At 33.6% G+C, this 22,314-nt stretch overlaps 1 protein-coding gene across 1 annotated transcript in view; it reads right to left on the bottom strand.

Moving 5' to 3' along the window:
• The window catches only part of STAG1 (STAG1 cohesin complex component), a 421,265-nt gene that overhangs the window by 159,800 nt on the left and 239,151 nt on the right, over nucleotides 1–22,314 (bottom strand). Inside the window, exon 7 of the mRNA XM_080804269.1 lies at nucleotides 10,744–10,948. Within this exon, the coding sequence (XP_080660395.1) occupies nucleotides 10,744–10,948 (205 nt within the window). The remainder of the gene's footprint in view (nucleotides 1–10,743; nucleotides 10,949–22,314) is intronic.

Raw genomic sequence — 22,314 nt, 5'->3', positions numbered from 1 at the left:
GTTATGGGGAGAGCACTCATAAAAGAGCAAGGGATTTAGTGTGGCTGAAACACAGAAACAGGTAGAGGCAGGAAGTAAGGGTAAGGAAGAAATCAAGAGGCCAGGTTATAAGAGTTCTATTAGGATCTAGTTAGAACTCAGGAATTAAATTTAAATGAGGAAAGACCCACTGGAAAATATGGTGTGAATGGCAAACAGTCTGATTTAGATTTAAAACTGCTGTGTGAACATATTACAGAAGAGTAAAAGTGGAAGAAAGGCGACCACATGGAAGAACACTGAAAGCTGAAAATATTTTGCCAGAAGTTTACAATGATGGTTCTCAAGTTGTTGGATTTGAGCAGCTCACTACAGCAATGCTGGCTGAGATTAAAGTGACTGCAATAGGTAGAAAGATTCTGAAGGTAGAGCTAAAAAAAAGAAAAAAACCATGACAGATTATAATGTAGGAAATAAGATAAAAAGAAAAGGCAAGGGTAATTAAAAAGCTTTGTGCTTATTAGGTATCTAAGTGCAAATATCCAATAGCTATACATCTGGAAGCCATCACCAAAGATATTGTTATTTAGAGCCTTAAAACTAGACAGCACATCCATCCAATGAATAACTATTCAGCCATTAGAAAAAATGAGGCATAATTTTTGTGCTGAAAAGCTGACCAAGATGTTTGTTGATTAAAAAAAAAGCAAGATGCATGTCAGTATGTATATTATGCTATCATTTATGCAAAAAGAAGGAATGTGCTATTTATTTTTATGTATCAGTCACTCTTCTAAGCTCTTTACACATACTTATCATATACCTCACAACTCTGTCACATGTATTTTATTTATTTTTTTTTTTTAAGATTTTATTTATTTATTTGACAGATCACAAGTAGGCAGAGAGGCAGGCAGAGAGAGAGGAGGAAGCAGGCTCCCCGCTGAGCAGAGAGCCCGATGCGGGGCTCGATCCCAGGATGCTGGGATCATGACCTGAGCCGAAGGCAGCGGCTTTAACCCACTGAGCCACCCAGGCGCCCCTGTCACATGTATTTTAAATGTTCATTTTATACATAGAAGAAAACTGAGTCCCAGATCAGCTATGAGACTTGCCAGTTACACAGCCAGTACCTGGCAGAGACAGAATTTGATTACAGGCAGTCGTGCTCCATAGTCCAAGTTCTTAGGCACTACACCACACTGCCTCTCACTGAGTATGTATGTGCTATTATATTCATAATCTTCAGAAAAAATATATGAGACTGGCAACTGGTTGTCTTCAAGGAAGAGAATTTGATGGCTGAGAGCCATGGGTGGAAGAATGACATTTTACCATAGTTTTTTATTTTGAATTTTAAATCATGTGACTATATTACCTCTTCCACTATCATTATTTTTTGATAAAAATAATAAAACCATGGAATTGGTTTTTACTTTATGCACTAAGGAGTGAATAAAGACAGAAAAGATTAAAGGGTCTAAAAATTGAGTTTTGAGATAGTTCAATATTTACAGTTTAGCTTTCTAAGATCCACTATGATAGTGTGTATTCCAGAAACAAGTGAAGACAGTGATCCAAGAAGGAAGAAGTATCTGTCTACTGAGAGAGAAAAGATGACATCTGGGAGATTCCATGTGATTTGGACAGTAAGAAGGTAATTGCTAACAAATCAAGAGCAGAGACAGTGATATGGCAGAAATAGAAAACTGATTGGAGTGGGTTTAAAACAGAATAGGAAGAGAGTAAGACAGTGAATAGAAACAGTTGAGATTTATCATAAAGAAAATGCAGGGAATGTAGCTAGAAGGACATGAGGAAACAAGGGAGGTTGTAATCGTCAATCTTATATGTCAACCTGGCTGGGCTACAGTATCCAGTTATTTAATCAAATGCTAATCCAGGTGTTACTGTGAAGGTATTTTGTAGACAGGGTTACCATCTACAATCAGTTGGTTTTAAGCAGAGGAAATTACCCTCAATGTGGTGGGTTTCATCTAGTTACTTGACTACTTTAAGAACAAAATACTGAAGTTTCCTGGAGAAGCAATTTCTGCCTCAGGACTGTACAACTCCAGCCTATTTCTAGCCTGCTGTTCTACCCTACAGATTTCAAATTTGCCAGCTCCCACAACTGTGTGAGCCAACTCCTTGAAATAAAACTCCCTCTCCTCAAATATATCTTGGTATATACATATATACAAGATAGACATATCTTGGTATGTATGTGTGTGTGTGTATCAGGAAGTAAGTATATCTCCTATTGGTTCTGTGTCTCTAGAGAGCCTTAATCAAGACAGAATGTTTCCAAAAGATAAGAGCTAACAGAGTATATTAGTATAATGATAAGAATTATCTCATAAAAGTGGGGAAACTGAAGTCAGTAGAGAGAAAACAACCCTAAGAGCAATATTCTTGAGGTGGAAACCAGGGGTCAGAGCTATTAGACAAGAGTAAGGACCAACCTTAGAGGTAACTGTAATAGAAAAAGTAGAGTATAGGGGTACAGCTGCACCTGGGTAAGTAGGTTTAATCCTTGAAGAATTCTCTGTTGTCTCTATTAAGGAAGCAAAAACAATCAGCTAAGTGTGGAAAAAAAGAGAACAGGAGGTGTTACAAGTTTGAGAAGAAGGTATGAAATAATTTGGTAACAAAGTAGGAATATCTATGTAGTAGAGTTATAGGACTGCTATGCAACATTAAAGTCCCACTTATGAGAAAAATCTAAAGTCTAGCCAATATGATTATGTGTTTTTCTTCAGTCACTTTCAGATGCTCTGGTGCAGGTATGGGGCAGTATGGGGAGGACAGGGTTTCCCAAGGAGGTATGATGGAGGGAAAAAAGAAGCAAGAATATTGGGGGTATGAAGAAGCACATGATTATAATAAATCGGGATGAAAGGATCTAAGCTAGGAAAGTGCAGGAAGTGAAGATATGAAGGATGTGAAGAACACTAAAAATATAGTATCAAAGGATTTAAAGTCCCAACAGAAGAAAAACTATACTGGAATAGGGAACATAAAAGAAAAACACTGAAACAAAAAGAAGTGGTTACTGGCAAATGGAATGGTTGAAATTAAGATTGTAGACTCTTTTAAATATCCAACAATTTACATTTATGTATTCCTAAATATAAAAATGAAAACTAAAAAACTTCACTGATATTTAAGATACTTAGTATACTTTTGAAAACCATCACTGTACTCCATAGAATATGTTTGACAATAGGACAAACTATGTTTTTAAAAGAGGGGTGATTCTATTCCTTTAGTTTTAAAAAGCTTATTTTCACAAATACAAAGGATTGTAACAGACATCCACTTTCCAAATGATCAAGGGTTTTTAAAAAATTTTAATTTAATTTTTAAGTAAACTCTGTGCCCAATATGCGGCTTGAGCTCAAACCCCGAGATCAAGAGTCGCATGCTCTACTGACTGAGCCAGCCAGTACCCAAAAATGACAGATATTTAACCAATCCCTCTATCTCTTAAAAACCCAACCAAAATAAGAAAGAAAAAACAAATTTCATCTTCAATAAATTAAGAAAAATACTTGTAAACCCAAACCACAATATATTAATATATGTACATGGGAAGCAGAAGGATGAGCAGAGCGTACAAATCAAACCAAATTGTCAAAAAAGGAATTACAACTATGTGTATCTAAAAGAAAAATAAAAAACCGATTTTGCTCTGCAGAACCCAGAAGTGTTCAGGAATTACAAATAACAGGTTCCACAGAAGATGGAGGGAGGTAACGTCTGAAAAGAGTATTATTTCAATGTTTGTACAATAAGTAATTAAAACCTTAAGCCTCTACTCCAACTTAGGCAGTCAAGGAATTTTTCCACCACACACCAATCTTGGAAGCCCAGGAAGTTTACTCCCTCAATAAAATGAGCCAGAAACTTGGAATTATCAGATACAGAAGAGGGATACATGTGAAGTACAGACTGCGCTGGATGCTGTTTTACTCTGCCCAACTCCCGAATGGTAGAGAGCAACTAAACTTAAGCAGACTGAAAGATCTTTCTTCAAAGAAGGTGAACTTCCCCAGGGAAAATAACTATGAATACCAACAGTTTAGGGTCTATAATGAAAACTATAGTTTTTACAATGAAAACTATAGTTTTTACAATGAAAACTATAGTTCTTACAATGAAAATTATAGTTACTAAAGGAACTATAGCCGATGACAGGACTGTCTTACAGTGAAGATCACCAAAGAAGACACAGACCCACTGCCTCATCCTGTCAAACACAACACATTCTCTCCCCTCTCTCTACCGCCCCGCGCCCCACGTCCTCTACTCTCTGGTAACTGCCTTTTCAATGTCTCACTCAGCAAGAGTAGAGAACCAAGAAACAGATATTTGAGGTAAGTTTCCAGCATGAGAGAGAAGGATAAGAGCAGAGATCAGAAGAGTAGGCAGCTGAAAAAAACTTCAGAGTAATAATTAACATTATCAAAGGGATAAGAGAAGACATGAAAATCCACGAAACAATGTTTAAAAAAAGACAAACCTCAAGAGACTAACAACCAAGCAATGGATATTCAACAAAGAGCACCAGCATAATGAACGGGAAAAAAATACATATACACATCAGGGTATATCACCATGATATTTCAGAACACCAAGAAGAGAGAAAAATTTAAAAGCGTCCAAAGACAAGAAACAGGATCAGAATCAGAAGTTGAAACAGCATTGGACTTCTCAGGAGAAAACACTGGAAGCTAGAGGAAAACCTTTGAAGAAAATTAAGCATGAGGATGTAATTACTTTTCAGGCATGTAAAATCTCAAATACATACTTCCCCCAAACCCCTTATCAAAGAATAAGCTAACTAAAAAGGAGAGAATAAATTAAGAAAGAAAGCAAAAGATGACAGGGACTCCAAAAAAAGACAAAGGATCCAAACGATGGTAGAAAAGTTAAATAATTTAAAGGACATTTTGATTGTAGAAAATGAACCTGCCATATCAGACATGATTATAAATAATCAAAAGCACAAAAAACGCATGCTACAAAATTGATACTATTATTTGTTTTAAAATTAAAAAATCCTCATGAATATGCATATGAGAAAAAAACTTAAAGGAAATAACAAACATGTTCTGGGCACAATGATGAGGTGGTATAATTATGGCTAATTTTTATTTTTGTACTTTTCTCCTTTTCTCAATACTCTATAATCAGTATAGTAATTTTATATGCACAGAAAATGTTTAATGTACAATATGGATATGTTAGTGAAAAGCATACAAAAAATTTTCTCAATTTCTCTGCCCTCTTTAGAACTAAGCAAAGTAAGCTTTGTCATTCTATTTTAGTTAGAATATCAGACAATTACTAAGTGATTTGTAAATATTAAGCATTTAACATGAACTCATTGAAGCCTTATATTCCTATGTGACAGGACATATAGTATTAATAGTATACAGATGAAAAAAGTGAGGCACAGAAGTTATTTCTCTAAGCTCAACAAGCTAATGAATAAAAGATATGCAATGTTTGTAAGTGATTTTAAAATCATGATTTCTTTATAAAAACAGGCCCCCAAAAGAAAGCTAATTTTCATACTTGATAAAGAAAGAGATAAATCTAAAAAAAAAAAAAAAAAAGAAGGTTCTTTAAACAAGAAAACTTAACAAATTTCTAGAGATTCCTACATTTACATATTGGAAATAAATATTTACAAATTTACATAATTGCATTTCATAGGTAAAATTATAGCTGGTATTCATGAATTTGGTAATTATTGGGCATTAATCCCATGAGAACCCTAAAGCCTACTCTATACAAATCCTGGAAAACTGTAAAGTGTAATCTCTAGAGGAGAAGTACGAAAAACAAAAGTGATAGAGAAAAACAAAAAAAAAGCAACAGTAATAGTATAAAGAAATGAGAAAGACTTTAGAAGAATTTTTTAAAAAGGAACAAGAAAAAAAATGGAGAAGAGATTATCTACACTTTATAGTCTATTTTTTAATGATGCCAGATTGACCTAAATTTTTCAAGCCCTAACCACAGAAACCAAAAATATTCTGTCTAGTCAAGAGTTACAAAATACTTAATTGAATTTAATAAAATAGAATGTGGGACCTATGAGCTAAAAAATAAGTAAACTGAAAACACATGCTATTAATTTTCTTAACAGTAGTTTCTGAAACATTTAATTTGTTTCTTATTTCCCCACTTGTAATGTCTTTTATTACTAAAATAGAGTAGGTGCTCAATATATTCTGAGTAAAAACATGAATGAAGTGAAACAATCCCAACACTATTAGCTCTTCTTGTCATTACAGAATAATAGGAGCAGCTTACTAAATGTCAGATACTAGTCCATGCTCTCTTAAAGAGATAACTATCATGATCTTCCTCCCTTTGCATGTACATAAAATGAGGCTGGGTAAATTAAGGCTTTGTCCAAATTACACAACTAGGAAAAGGCAAGTAAGGGATATGGATCTGGACAGTTTGGCACAGAATCCATTTTTTGGAACCACTTTATTTTATGGTTTTAGCAACTGAGAGCCAAAGAAAAGATGCCAATTTACTAAAGCAAAATTATTTTCAGTCTACGCCTGGAGAACAAAACAATTTCATATACAGTATCTTTCCTCAGACTAAAAAAGTCCAGAGGTTCTGACTTGGTTAGAAATATTAATCAACAATGAATCATATATCAATATAAAGTCAACCACATGTAAACATGATAATGTTAAACAATAAGGTATAAAGAAATGTTTACTCCCTTAAGGGTCTGAGAGTGACCTATAATTAACTATGATGAAGACTGGCTTACTGGCATACTGAGGCCACCTTACTGTCACATGATGACCTTAACTACATTTTCTAATTTTCTCAGAATTCGCTTTAGAAAAAATTAAAGTTAATCACCATGCTATTAATACAATTTTTGTATTCTTAATCCCCCTTTGTTCAAATTAGCATTTCCACCTTAATAGTGAGTGACAGTCAATATTAATCTATTTGTAACATAGAAAATTACATAGGTGAGAAAACAGCAAAAAATAAAAAAGTTAAATAAACATTACTTATCTTGCAAATTGCCATCTAACAGAAATTTAAAATTAACACTCTGTAAAGTACTGGCATACATTTTTAAATCAAACATCTAAAAAATTTTAACTATAGGGGTGCCTTGGTGGCTCAGTGGGTTAAGCCTCTCCCTTTGGCTCAGGTCATGATCTCAGGGTTCTGGGATGGAGCCCCGCATGGAGCTCTCTGCTCAGCAGGAAGCCTACTCCCCCCTCTCTCTCTGCCTGCCTCTCTGCCTACTTGTGATCTCTTTCTCTTTGTCAAATAAATAAATAAAATCTTTAAAAAATACATTAAAAAAATAATTTAACTACAGATTTAAAAAATAGACTCTTTGAGAGTAGAATGGTCTTCACAATACCAAACAACAAAATGGTAGAACGAAGGGAATCCTATCTAATTTTGACCTTGGGGAAAAACAGAGACTATTTCCTCATGAAAATTTCATCAAAATGGGGAGTAAAATATGCTCAGTCTCGATTCTAAATACACCAAAATAATGACAAAATGTTACTTATTTAATTATATTCACAATATGTGCAACTGAGATAACTATTTAGAACAGAAATATGGGCATTTAATTCTAAAGATTAATAGTTAATGAAAATTGTACTACAATGTGAAACACAAGGTCAAACAAATGGGAGAGTATGTTTTAAAATTCCAAATAAGGGAACAGAAAAAATAAAATAAGGAAAATATAAAATGTAATAGCTAACAGTCTGTTTCAGTTTAATGAAAAAAAGAATTCCAAAAAAAGGGGAAACACAGTTTACCTCCAGTGGAAAATGAGACTACTATTAACTGTAGAATAAACAGACCTAAAAAACTACTGAATAATGAATTTTTAATAAAAATATGGTAAAAGTACACAATTAAATGCAATGCATAAACACTGACAATAGGGATACATTATATAATTGAATAAGAAAATGAGTTATTTGGAAAACCAATTAAAAGTACTACTGATAAGACCACTCTGATGACTTATGAAGCTCTGGAACTCATCACATCTGTACCCTACAGAACAACTAACCTGATTGTCTCTCTTCTCAGCTAAGATATAAGCAATGTGAAGGAGCATTTTATTCCAAAGCCGATAATCATATCTGGCCATAACTGCCTTGTAACTGTCCATGCACATAGTCTTTGAAGCAGAGGATTAAATGTTCCTGCCCATTTTATCTAGTCCCCAAGACTCGTCCTGCAAAGTGAATAAAAATGATTATCTTTTAATCTACCCCTTGCATACATACCATTAAAAAAAAAAAAACAACAAAAAAACAGAGAGGAGGGCAAAGATGAGGAAAAAAACCTTGAAAATATGGATAGTTATTATCTAGTCTGGACTTAAGTACTCAGCAAGATCTCTGTGTTAAGTTGGAGGGCAGGTGACTGGTAAGTCCCACATTTGATGAAACTGAGCCTTGGAAGATATGATCATGAATATAGACACACAGCAATTATAGTAATATTTTGAAGTAAATTTGAAAATGACCTGAAAAATAAGTTACCATTTCTAAAAAATCAGAATAAACATAATGTTGATTTCTTTCCATTTTTCTTGGTATCTAATTTTTAAAAATAACTTCAGATTCATATAGGCTAGATGATGATATATAAAGAGTATAAGTGAAAACAAAATGACATTTATCAAGCAGTTTAAAGCCTATCATGATCACAGGTAAATTGTGGGAAAGAAAAGCAGAAAGGCACTGGAAGGAGCAGGAAGCTACACAACTCAAAAGGAATAGGAGAAAATCTATAATTAAAATATATTTAAGTAAATGTAAAACTAGCAAATATAGATTGCCAGAAGGATAAATATAGAGAAAACAATAAAATAATAAAAGCCACTGAAAATGGGCCAATGGTTAGGAGGTGAGATGAAGTCAGTAAAATACACTATGATGTCAGTAAAATACAGTAATACTTCATTTACATGGCAGTGGGGGATAAACGCAAATGTTTTAAAGTGCATTTTTTAGGCAACTGAGACATTTTAAAAGTAAAACTATTCTGCTTATTTCTACATCATTCTTTCCCTTGTGTTCTTAAACATAGTATGTGGCATATGTTTAATCTTTTACATAGAATGCACACAGATTTCTGGATTAAAGAGAAGTACTCTGAAAAATAAAGTATCCTGTCCCAACAGAGAAGCCCTATATTGTTCTCTCTTGACATTGTAAGCAAAACTTTTTGTCTTCTTTTTGGTATGAGCTGTTATTTCATAATTCTAAAAGCAGGAGAACATTTCATATTTGCCCTTCATTCACTTGTTGTTTCCCTTTCTCTCCTAGTCTTATGAAACAAAAATTAACTTTTTATGAGAGCAAGTTTGGCTATTCAGAAGCAATTTCTATCTCATGTTTAAGTTCTGTTTATTTCAAACTGCTGCATTTACTATGCATCTGACAACCAGCTAAATGGGCATTACTGTACATGGAGGAAAATAAGATGAACACTAAATGGAATATATAAAGAGAAAGAAAAAAAACAAACTAAAATTAAGATACTAAAAGTCATGAAATTAGAAAGAAAAAGGTATAATAATCAAATAATTTAAAAAGAATAAATAGTGTATTTGCACTACCTTTTAAAAGATCTCTTCTTCTTCCCAATAATGAGGAAGAAGATATCTCAAAACACAGAATTTAAACTGTTTGTTGTTTGTTCTGTACAGAAATTTTTTTCAGCAATAAACTGTATTTTTATTTTACCTTTTTAAAAAAAGATAAAATTGGGCAATCTTCCTCTTTTCCTAATAATAAGGAAAATGTTACTCTTGAAAAACTGTGTTTCATATAGACATGTAACTAAGAGAATAATGGACACTAATAAAGATCAACCACATTAAATGGGGGGAAGGAATGAAAAAAAAAGGAGTGGGAAAAAAATATGGATGACTCTAGATAATATTATCATTTTGGCTTCAGGCAACAGATTAAGCCAGAAAATGACAAGATTTTAAACCACGCATCTGCAATATATATTCCCCAAAATATCAGCATCAGCATAACCAAAATCTGTGAAACTCTGGGGGTAAGACCATGCAAGCTGTTTCAATAAGCCCTGTAGATGATTCTGATGCATGCAAAAGTTTGAGAACCAATGATTTAAATATATTCAATAAAAGATAAATTTAATCTAAATGGAAGATGAAATGCAATTAATGAAATTAAATCTGGTATTCGTCATTATAATGTGTAAGATGAATACAAAGTTACTGCTAAGAAAAAGGATATAATCTGGGATTATTTACACACGTGTGTATGCTGTATATCACAGATGAAAAAAAACAGTCATTTTAGGTAAGCTTAAAGTAATTGAGGGAAAATAGAACAATTGCTAAATTAATGAAATTGCCTTGTTATGGAGAAAAAAGAAAAAATAAATACATTTGGCTGAGAAGTTCTCTAGATAAGAGTGAAAACTAAGCCATCAATTCTTCAGATCAGCTAGCCTAAAAAAAATTTTCAATTTCCATTGAATCAAGGCAATCAAATGCCAGTTACTAAATACACATACATCTTACCTAAACAGATAACAGAAGCCATTCAGATGAATTTGGGGGAGGGGAAGGATGGTATTTTTTCAGGAGCACAGTAATTAAATACTTAATCTAAATACACTTAAACAGCAATAGAACATATTTAACAAAACTAAATGAAAAGGAATAAAATGTTGGTTACTTACCAGCAAGGGTACTTGTATGCCTAAAAGCTCTGACCTGGGAGTCTGACAAACCAGTCAAAAGGGAGATTACTGTGTCCATCATATACTCATCATAAATTATGCTATACTGACACTGTCGAATCAGGACTCCAATAAATTCACAAAAGTTTGAACGAAATTTTTTCCACTGAGGTCCAGGCATGGTAAGGGGATAATCACCACTGTCCTAAAAGGAATAAAAAGAACATATTAAATTTGACATATAATATCAATTTGATCAAAGTTTTCTTTCTTACCTATAAAGGAACATTTTCTTCTCAGAAGTAGATGTGGACAGATATTGAAGGTGACTTACACAGATACACTGATAGCTTTATATTTATTGTTTGTTTCTTTTGATCTTTCACAACTAAATAATTCATGACATGCTCAAACCTTTATTTAGAACAACTATTTAATTTATTATTCTAAACTAACATTAAAAAAAAAACAGTTCCCATGTTCTTACATTTGGGTCTTAGTTGAGATAATTTGAAGTAAAAACAAAAAAAATTAAAGTTTAGACTGGAAACGGTATTTGTGATTGAATTCAGATCAAACTAATCAGGATTTCGGTATCACATAGCATCTTCCAATTCTTTAAAATAGAATTTTTAAGAAATGAGAATTTCAAAAATATTTCATTAAGAAGTCCAAAACTAATTTGTTGCACCTGAAACTGCAACCCTATTTCTTCCAATTTTACTATAAATGTTCTATTAACTGTTTTATAGAAATTTATTAACTTTTCAAAGAAAAGAAATCTAATATGGGCTCTTGGTATTACCAGCTTGTGTCATCTTGTTTAAAAACATAAACTTGATGGGGTAATGGATGATGAGCAATAAGGAGGGCAGATGATATAATGAGTATTGGGTGTTATATGCAACAGACCAAACACTAAATTCTACCCTGAAATTAATAACACACTGTATGTTAACTATTTGAATTGAAATAAGACAAAACAAACAAAAAAAACAATATGAAAATCACATCGAACCCAATTAGAAGTTTCCTACTCTAGCCTAAAACATTTTGGTGGAGAAATATAAATTCACAAGTCAGAGAGTGAGAAATTCTGTGAACGCAGTATCTGAACAGTCTAAATTTATGGCTGTTTGTTTCTTCTAGATCAAACTGCTGCTACGAAATTGGTTATGAGGGAAGGCTTGGGCTGTGCTGGTATCTTAGAAAAGAGAATTAGTGTAATACTTAGAATAGCAGAAAAGAGAACAGAAAGCAGAGATAGGTAAGAGCTCTTAGCACTAGGTCAAATACCGCAAAAGTTAGTTAAAATTTTGGTGCTATATGAGTGTTAGAGGGTTTCTAAGCCTCAAAAAGATCAAAAAGAACTGAAGGGGCTGGCTGAATCTTCCTAGTCCTTGAGATTAGGAGTGTCAGGGGTAGACAGGAGAGGGTAAAAGGAAAGTGAGAGCTTCTTCTCAAAGGTATCTCAAGAGGCTGCTGCTGCTTCTATATCATAAAAGCTCATTAGGGTAGGGCTTCTCATGCTTTCTACCAACTGTGAGATTCAGCCATGTAGTACTCCTCCACAACATCAAAGAATGTACTTTATCTAAATAACCCATCTAAATAACCCAACAGCAAAAGGCAAGGTAGAAAAATAAGCACTTAGAAGGAAATAAAAGAAAACTAAGTATACTTCAAAAGATTCAAATGTAGCACAAAACCAATCAAAATTTTAAAAAATTCGAAGGAACTACAATGTTTTATTTATTGATTTATTTTTTGAGGTATAATTTACATATAACATTTTATTAGTTTCAGGTTTACAATATAATGATTTAGTATTTGTATATACTGTGAAATGATCACAATAAATCTAATTAACATCTGTCACCATACAGTTACAGAAATTTTTTCTTGTGATTAAAACTTTAAAGAGCTATTCTCTTAGCAATTTTTAAATATGCAAAACAGTATGATGAACTAGAGTCATCATGCTGTACTTTATATCCCTATGACTTACATATTTTATAACTGGAAGTTTGTACCTTTTGACCCATTTGCCTGCCCCCAAATCTCCTGCACTGGCAACCACTAATCCTTTATGTGAGTTCTGTGGAGTTTGTTTGTTTGTTTGTTTGTTTGTTTGTTTTGGATTCCCCATATAAGTGAGAGTGTATGGTATTTGTCCTTTTCTGTCTTATTTCACTTAGGATAATACCATCAAGGTCCATCCATGTTGTCATAATGGCAAGATTTCCTTTCTTTTTTAATGGCTGAATAATATTCTGTTGTGTGTATCGTGTGTGTGTGTGCATTTATACTTTTATATATTTTCTATTTTATCATATATATATGCCACATTTTCTTTATCCACTCATCCACTGACAGGGTTCTGGTTCTGGGATTGTAAAGTCCATGAATTCTTTTTTTTTTTTTTTTAAAGATTTTATTTATTTGTCAGAGAGAGAGAGAGACAGAGACAGAGAAAGAGACAGAGAGAGAGAGAGAGAGCACACAAGCAGGCAGAGGCGGAGAGAGAAGCAGGCCCCCTGCCGAGCAAGGAACCTGATGCAGGACTTGATCCCAGGACGCTGGGATCATGACCCGAGCCGAAGGCAGTAGCTTAACCCACTGAGCCACCCAGGCGTCCCAAGTCCATGAATTCTTAACTCTATAATGGTTTACTACAGGAACCCTGGAGGACAGTAGAGTGTAGTGAATGTTCTTCCAAGGAAAAACTCTGGGGTTCTGTTCCCAAATACACTGACAAGCAACTAATAGAAAAGTTTATTTTGGAAGTTTTGGGGACACTGATGGAAGAATAAAAGGTAAAGGGTACTAAGGTTCAGAGATAAGAGCCATCAACAAAAACTACAAAATTTAGAGCTTCTAAAATGAGAACAATCTTATAACAGGTCCACTGCAAGGTAAAGCTCGTGCAGGTGACAGAGGTGGAAGACTAATTGCATAATTCCTAAGCATTTGATATTTGGGAACCCCATCTGGTCACAAACTACAGATATCAAAAGAGATAAAATACTCTTTAAGAGTAAATCCAAGAGAATTGTTTAACTCAACTGATGGACAATGTCACACACACACACACAAAATCACCTATTTTTGATGAAACACTGGCTTTTGGTTACCTAATTTCAATAGATATACCCAAGGATATATACTACTATCACTATACTACTATTAACAGAGATCTGTAAATACTTATTTGGAGAAGTATCCATCCACCCAACCATTCATGTATTCATGTATTTACTGAGCAATAAATAAGATCCAGGCACTAGTTCTAGCATACAAAGATGAGCACACCAAGAATCTGCTTCTAAAAACTCCTACTTTATTAATTTTCAGACTTACTGAGATTTAATTGATACATAATACTGTGTTAAGTTGATTTAGTACACTTATATATTGCAAAATGATTAACACCAGAGCATTAGCTTAACACATCCCAGCACATTATATTACCCATTTCTTATTTTTTGGTGAAAACACTAAAGATCTACTCTCTTAACAACTTTCATGTATATAACAGTACTATTAACTATAAACACCATTCTGTACACTATATCCTTAGAACTTATTCATCTTATAATTGGAAGTTTATACTCTTTAGACAATTTCTTCCCATTTCCCCCATCCTCCAAAGAACTTCTAGTTGAAAAGAAGGACATATAAAAAATAAACAAGTGAATTAAGTACAATGATAGGAACGTTATGAAGGTAGACAGTACTACTTAGGAAGGAATGCCAGTTTTCTGCAGAGGCAATTGGGCAGGAGAAATAGGGTCAACAGCACTCTAAGCAGTAAGATTAGCAAATTCCTATAAAACAAAGATAGAAAGAGAGTATAGAACTGCTTTAAGTTTGGCAACCTAAACCAGATTTTGCGGTGGTAACCAAGAGAAAAGATGGGGCCAGATTATAGGGAACCTTCTTTTCATATAAAGTCTTCATTAAAATAAAGCCAAGCTTTATTTTGGAGGCAATGGGTAGCCACTGAAATTTTTTGAGCAAGTAAGGATCATAAACAGACAAGAGGTTTAAAAAATATTTCTGGGGCGCCTGGGTGGCTCAGTGGGTTAAGCCTCTGCCTTCAGCTCAGGTCATGGTCTCAGGGTCTCAGGGTCCTAGGATAGAGGCCCACATCGGGCTCTCTGCTCAGCGGGGAGCCTGCTTCCTCCTCTCTCCCTGCCTACCTCTCTGCCGACTAGTGATCTCGCTCTGTCAAATAAAGAAATGAAATCTTTAAAAAAATAAAATAAAATAAAAAATATTTCTGGTTCTACCACAGAGAATAATCAGAGGTAAAGGCAAAGGAAATGGAGCAAGGAGACTTATCATTGCCAGCAGATCCAAAAATGAAGGGGGAATGCAGAGAGCGCCTAAGATAGTAATGATGACGACGGACAAAACAGAAGATATGATATATACTCAAATATTGAAAAAATAAAATCTACTGACGTGACTACTGGACAAAAATTACTTGTTTCTGGTTTGATCTACTGGTGGATTTACTCACAACAAAAAACAAAAAAAAATAATTGTTTGCCCATCACTCTCTTGAGGCCTTACTCTTTTTTGTTTAGGGATGCTTAATTACTATGTCCCCTAAGAGACCAACACCCTTTAACTAATAAATGATTGATATAGAATATCCTATTTCCAGACTGCAGGCCACACTGGCTTCTACATTCAAAATCTATTCAAATTTTCAGAAACAGATCATCAATAGATATTTAAACCACCGAATAGCAAGTTGAGTGGCATAAACAGAATGTTAACAAAGTACCAAATTATTTGATACGTGCAAAGGGAAAACTACTTTTACAAAAAGGTTCAACGGTCATCACACTGTAAGTGATCTATTGTAGCATCACTAATAAACGGACAACCTGCCATTATGTACTATCTACTGTGATACAATATGAAGTACACAGCATCAGTTATGAAATTTCCTTGCAAAAAATATGTAAATGTAATAGAATGAAGCCATTAGACATAACTTTCAGTTACAAAATACAGGAGATTTAGGAACAAGCTAAATGATAACCATGAGGAAGAAAGAGAAACAAAAATGTGGGATACTTTATAAGACAACTAGGTTGTTGTCAACTAAAAGTTAATGTCATGCAAAGAAAAGAATGTGGAGGAACTGTTTTATATTTTGAAAAACTACTGACAACAGAACAATCAAAGGCCAATATATAAACCAGTGTGCTTTAGCCACATTGGCTTCTTTGTTGTCTAATACCCTAGGTGTATTTCTATCTAAGGGTCATTTGTGCAGTTTAAATTTTCTCTTCTTCTAGATATACGCATGGCTGCTCCATCATCTCTTTCAACTGTTTACTTAAGCTCACATTCTTAGAGAGGTTTTCTTGACCATCCAATTTAAAATCATCCTTCCACTCCCAATCTCTTCCCCCCTTCTCTAATTTATTTTTCTTTATTCATTATTGTCATTTACCATACTACAATATTTTGTGTATGTATTTTATTCATTGGCTTTCTCTCCCAGCTAAAATGTAAATCCCATGGGGGAAGGGATTTTTGGTTGGTTTATTCAGTGCTTTGTCCTCAATGCTTGGAATGTTTAACAGACACTCAACTATTTCTTCATCAATGAATGAGTCACCACAAAAATGATAATGTCAATATGGGTCAGAAATAATGGGAAGGGTATCTTAATGATCCCTATAGTTTTCTCCTTAATCAATCATAAATTTTGACAATATTTGTTTCCTTAGCCACAAATAGAAATGAGAATATGTGAGGTCAAAGCAGCAACAGGACTGCCAATCAGTCCTTTTAAATATGTTCTCCTCTAAATTGGCATCAATAAGTTATGGAGTACCATAAAATGTCTGGTCCCTACTCATCCATGAATCTTTACAAACATTTCATTAAGAGTGGTAAGTAATTTATCAGTAAGAAAAAGAAAAGTTCACAAAATTCAAGATATTGATTACCTCTCAGGAGAAGGATTAGAATGGGAGAGTGGAGGAACACACAAGTATTTCAGTTCTTAAGTTGGGGAGTTACATACATATGTATATATATTACATACATGTTTTGTTCTATCAAATGGCACGATTTTTTAATGAGTATATTAAAAAGTATATTAAAAGTATCTGAAACTACCAAATTTACATCCTTAAGAATACCAAGTTCCTGCAATCATTAAAAGAAATTCCAAATTCTGAAATACCATTATCTAAAAATATTATAGTCAGTACTTAAGATGTAAAATCACATCTATGCATTTCTATATCACAGTGACTGAAGAGTTTTTCATTTTTATTTTCCCTCAAAAAGTCAGAATGCATAAGAACTGTGTGTCAAGGGAACAAAGAAAACAATATTCCTTACTCTTGGAAAGATCCACTGAAAAATCCATTTTTAAAAACCAAATTCTGAGTGGGTTAAATAAAATTTATTATTAAATATATTGTTTGAACTTTTGTTTTTAAGTTAAAATAGTCATAAAGATTAATTATGTCATAGATTATTTTGGCTGGCTGTCATAAAGCAATTAAAGAGAAAATGCTGTTTATTATCAGACCTCTGCTAATTAAGCCTAAGGTAACTCTTTCAACTCTGACAAACCTCAGCCTTAAAGTATCAAGAAATTCAACTGGCATATGTACATCAATTAAAGAAGTAATCTAAAAATACATTTGGAAAGAAAAATTCCACAGTCAATGCTATAAAAATTGTGTCATATTTTTCAACCCCCTATCTTATCTCTGTATCTCCAGCATCCATCTAGGACACTGTCTGGTATGCTCAGCAGGACAACAATGGTTTTGGGACGGCTTATTTGTATTAAATCAATTATCCAGTCTAATTTCTCCAGCTTTGTACCTTTATGTTTTCTCCTATACATCTTAAACTCCATCTTCCCTATAAACTCCTTCCTGATTTTTCTGATGAACTTCTATTCATTTTTAAAAACTAGTTTTAGGGCTAAGTAATTTGTGAAGCTCTCACATCTCAAATAATTAACCTCACCCTTTGGGTTCTCATAGGGTCTCGTGTTTCCTAACTACTGAACTTGTCAAGGTACTATTGCTCTCAGTTCACAAATTCTTTCCCCATTTAGAACACGAAATCATTTTCTAGAGCTATAACCTTGTTAATCTCTAAGTATATACTTCCTAACTAAAAGTTAGACAAGCATTAAGTGTCCAATAAATGTTTACTGAATAAACACAAATAATCCTTTGAAAAACTAAACAGTTCAGGACACCTGGGTAGCCCAGTCGGTTAAGCTGCTGTCTTCCGCCCAGGTCATAATCATAGGGTCCTGGGATAGAGCCCTGCTGCTAAACAGGGAGCCTGCTTCTCCCTCTCCCTCTACTCCTCCCACTGCTTGTGCTCTCTTGCTCTCTCTCAAGTAAGTAAAATCTTAAAAAAAAAAAAGACAACTAAACAGTTCATTTGACAGTCTTTATAATAAAAAAGTTACACCTAAAATCCATAAAAGATACAGAATACCCAGCTTTAGCTAGATAATTTAAAAGGTCTTCATAATGATTAGCAAATATAAATGTGATTCCATATCACTATAAAAGCATGTTTTATAGAATTTATTTATTTATTTATTTATTTATTTATTTATTGTGTTTTATTTATTTGAGAGAGACAGAGAGCGCAAGAGAGGGAACACAAGCAGAGGGAGTAGGAGAAGGAGGCTCCTCACTGAGCAGGGAGCCCGATGTGGGACTTGATCCCAGGATCATGACCTGAGCCGAAGGCAGACGCCTAACGACTGAGCCCCCCGGGTGCCCTATAGATATATTTTAAAACTGAAAAATAAAAATCTTGAAATGACCAGGGTGTAATTACATCTTAAATATGTAGTTCATCATATCTAATCAAAATCACATGGGGATTTAAGCCAGTGCCCACAGATACAAATGTTATTGTTGTCTTATCTCATTTAAGCATTTATCATAATGAGAGTAAATGTCTTAAACAATATAATGGAATGGATTAACTCTAGAAATATTCAATATATAGCAATGAATATAACTGGTCCTTTCTTTTTTTTTTTTAAAGATTTTATTTATTTATTTGACAGACAGAGATCACAAGTAGTCAGAAAGGCAGGCAGAGAGAGAGAGGAGGAAGCAGGCTCCCCGCGGAGCAGAGAGCCCGATGCGGGGCTCGATCCTGAGATCGTGACCTGAGCTGAAGGCAGAGGCCCCAACCCACTGCGCCACCCAGGCACCCCTAACTGGTCCTTTCAAAAAGATACTAATTTAATTCCATAACTTGTTTGGTCAGCTGTAAGACATCTGGTAATAAAAATAGCCAGAAATTTATTATATGACTGAAGTTGTCTAAGTGGAGAGAGTACAACTGTTACCTGAGTGACTCTTTCCAAACTACTTCAGATTATACACTTGCAATTGTTTATGAGGGAAACAGGGTAGTGGTTATGAGTATGAACTCAGGAGCCAGATGTTCTGGGCTTCATTCCTGACTTTATCATTTACTAATTGTGTGACCTCAAGCAAGTTTCTTAACCCTCTTTGTCTCCATTTTCTCACCTGTAAAATGGAGATAATAATAATATAAAAGACCTACCTCACAAAAATGTCATGAGTATTATATATATGTGAAGAATGTGCAATAGCCTGGCACACAGTAAAGACAAGTATTTATTATTATCCTTCAACATGTTTCCCCTTGCCTCTAATATTTTGCACTGCAAAGTACACAGCTGTAATATTATTTCCTATTTTGTACCTTTTCACATTACAAATACAAAATGATTACAGTTTCTTGAGTCTTCATGAGTTTTTCTATGTGATTAAGCCCTTGTCCTTTGTACTTCTCACTTCCAACTTTGCTTCCTTTCTTTAATATTCTGTTTACCTCTGCAATGTGAAAGTTTCCAAAGCAATATTTACAACACCAACTGAGTGGTGTACTACAAAAAAATATTAAAACTTCTCTTTATTTTTAATTAAATTAAAAAAATAAGTTATTAGTAATATTTAGTATGTAGAATAAGGTTTGTATGCCCTCACTAGTTCCATATTTCAGATTGTATTATATCACAAAGAGGATCTGAGGTATCCCAAGAGAACAATCAGAAGAGCTCCATGCTCAAGGGGGCTGATATTAAAAAATGGCATTCTTCACTGGTTTATTCACTTTGTAAGTTGCATATGATCAATGCAACAGTTTTAAATATATTTTAAAATATTTATTTTTAACTCGTCACTAAATGTTAACAGAAAGATTTTGGGGAAAAACAAACAAAAAGAAAAATCTGAGTATGTAATCACAAGTGAATAATAAATATGGAGGCACTAACACTTCTTGCACAAGCTCATCTTAGACCACTAAGTTAAAGCCATGATGATCTAATGACATCTGAGAAGAAACTGATCGAGTTATGTATACATTTAAGCTGTAAATAAACATATGCTGCAAACTACAGATAATAAATGTAATCAAGTATTATAAATATGAATAAATATATAAAGAACATAATACATAAATGTAACATAGTAAGTGGTTATTTATTTATTTATCTGATTTATGTATTATTTGGTCTGATTACCAAAGGTAGAAGGAAAAAAAGCCTTTTGTCTATTTTTATTTATCACATATTTAGAAAATAAGACTTAGTTTAAAATTAAGAAAGTGTGAAACAGTCACCATGCAGTTACTTCTTAAGCACTCTCCACATAAGAACTCCTGCCTTCTGAGAAGGAGCATGGGGGAGAAGAAAAGCAGAGAGTAATTTTTTAGCTTTATCATAGGTATTCACTATGAAGACAACAGGCTAAAAAATGTCTTATTGATAGACTATAAATTTAAAGTTTAATTTGGGACTGGAGATAATTTGAGTTTTCTTCTACCATATTTTTTGCATTTTCTTCATATTTTCTCAGTTTGTATAATATTTAACTATTTTACTTTTCTTAAAATTTTATCCTATGATTAATAAATGCTCAAATGGATAAACAAATGAGAAGTTCTATACTTAAGTATAAATAAACAAATTCATAGAAGCACATACAGAAGAGCACAATGTATAAAACTCTGTAGTTGTGAGCAATACAAAATAATATAGACAAGAATTAAAAAGGCACTAAGTGAATACATTATATGTACTGGGCTGCAAAGTTTCCCTTCATAGATGTCACATTTCAATATATGATATGAAAACTATTCAAACTGACCTTTGGAAAACATACTTAAGAGTTTACATTTGGAGATGTGACTCTAATAACCTGGGGAAGAGATACCATTACGTTTTGCTTTAGGTACCAGGGGCTGGCTCCGGCAGGAACTAAATATATCTACTGGCTATTCCCTATAAACCAGACATTGTTCAAGACTCTTGGGATCCAATGGATCCTGTCATCACATCTTTCTGAATTTTACCACAAAATACAATTTACCAAAACTAACCTCCCTCCACTCCTGGGGACTAAAAGACCCACACAGTATTCTGAAGAAACAAAAACAATTAAGATACTATATATTCAACAATAGGTAAGCATGTAAATGCAGTTTTTTGCTAAAATGCTTAAAGATAAAACGGCCTTAGAAAATAATTAATGTAATTCTGCTTTAAATGAATGTATCCTAATAATAAAACTGTTAGTTGTTCTGTCAAAGAGGAAAAAAGGAATGTTTTCCCTTAGAATCTTTTCTTTCATTTGAAGAACAGTTGATACACAAGGTTACATTAGTTTCAGGTGTACAATACAGTGATTCAACAAGTTCAGACATTATGTTATGCTCACCACAAGTGTCAAACCTGTAACACTATTACAATACCACTGACTATATTCCCTATGCTGTCTGTATCTTTTATCCTCATGACTTATTCATAAAATGGTGGGTTTTAAAACATTCTTTTTTGATTTAATCAGTTTTCTCATGTATCAGGAGAAGAATATTTAAGATTATGAAATAAATACCTTTGGAAAAATTTTCATTTCAATTTCATTTTAACTCATTATCACTTTTGGTAACAGTTTTCTATTATTGTAATATACCTGAATATTTGACAATATTCACAGGATTATTTTCTCAGATACATCATGATCTTCATTTTGCTGAATTCCTCATCTACTATTTATCTCAGAATCTTACTACAAAGCAATGATATCCTGTTTTGAAATTTCATGTGTATCCAAATTGTATTTCCTCTCATTCTGTTCTCCAATATAAAGTGTTTTTATAGCTTAAATCTCATTTTCTCTCAAAGTTTCTCCCAACCTTGTCCATACATGGGAGTCACCTGGTGAACTTTAAAAAATCCCAAGTCCAGGTTACATGCCTTACAAATTAAATCAGAAGATCTGGGGATAAGGAAGAGAGTCAGACATTAGTTTTTAAATATCCCTAGGTGATATTAATATGCAGCAAGGTTTGGGAACTACCATCCTAAACTCTTAGTAGTTCCTGAAGTTCCAAGATGCATACTACTTTTTAATCTGTGATCTCAATCACCAGTATTGCAAGCCTGGCATGGTAGTTAGTACAGTAGTTGGTGAGTAAACCCACCACTTTCCCCTTAATTTGGCTTCATTA

Source organism: Martes martes, assembly GCF_963455335.1.
Source record: "Martes martes genome assembly, chromosome: 1".
Lineage (NCBI taxonomy): Eukaryota > Metazoa > Chordata > Mammalia > Carnivora > Mustelidae > Martes > Martes martes.
This window is presented reverse-complemented; position numbering and strand designations above follow the sequence as displayed.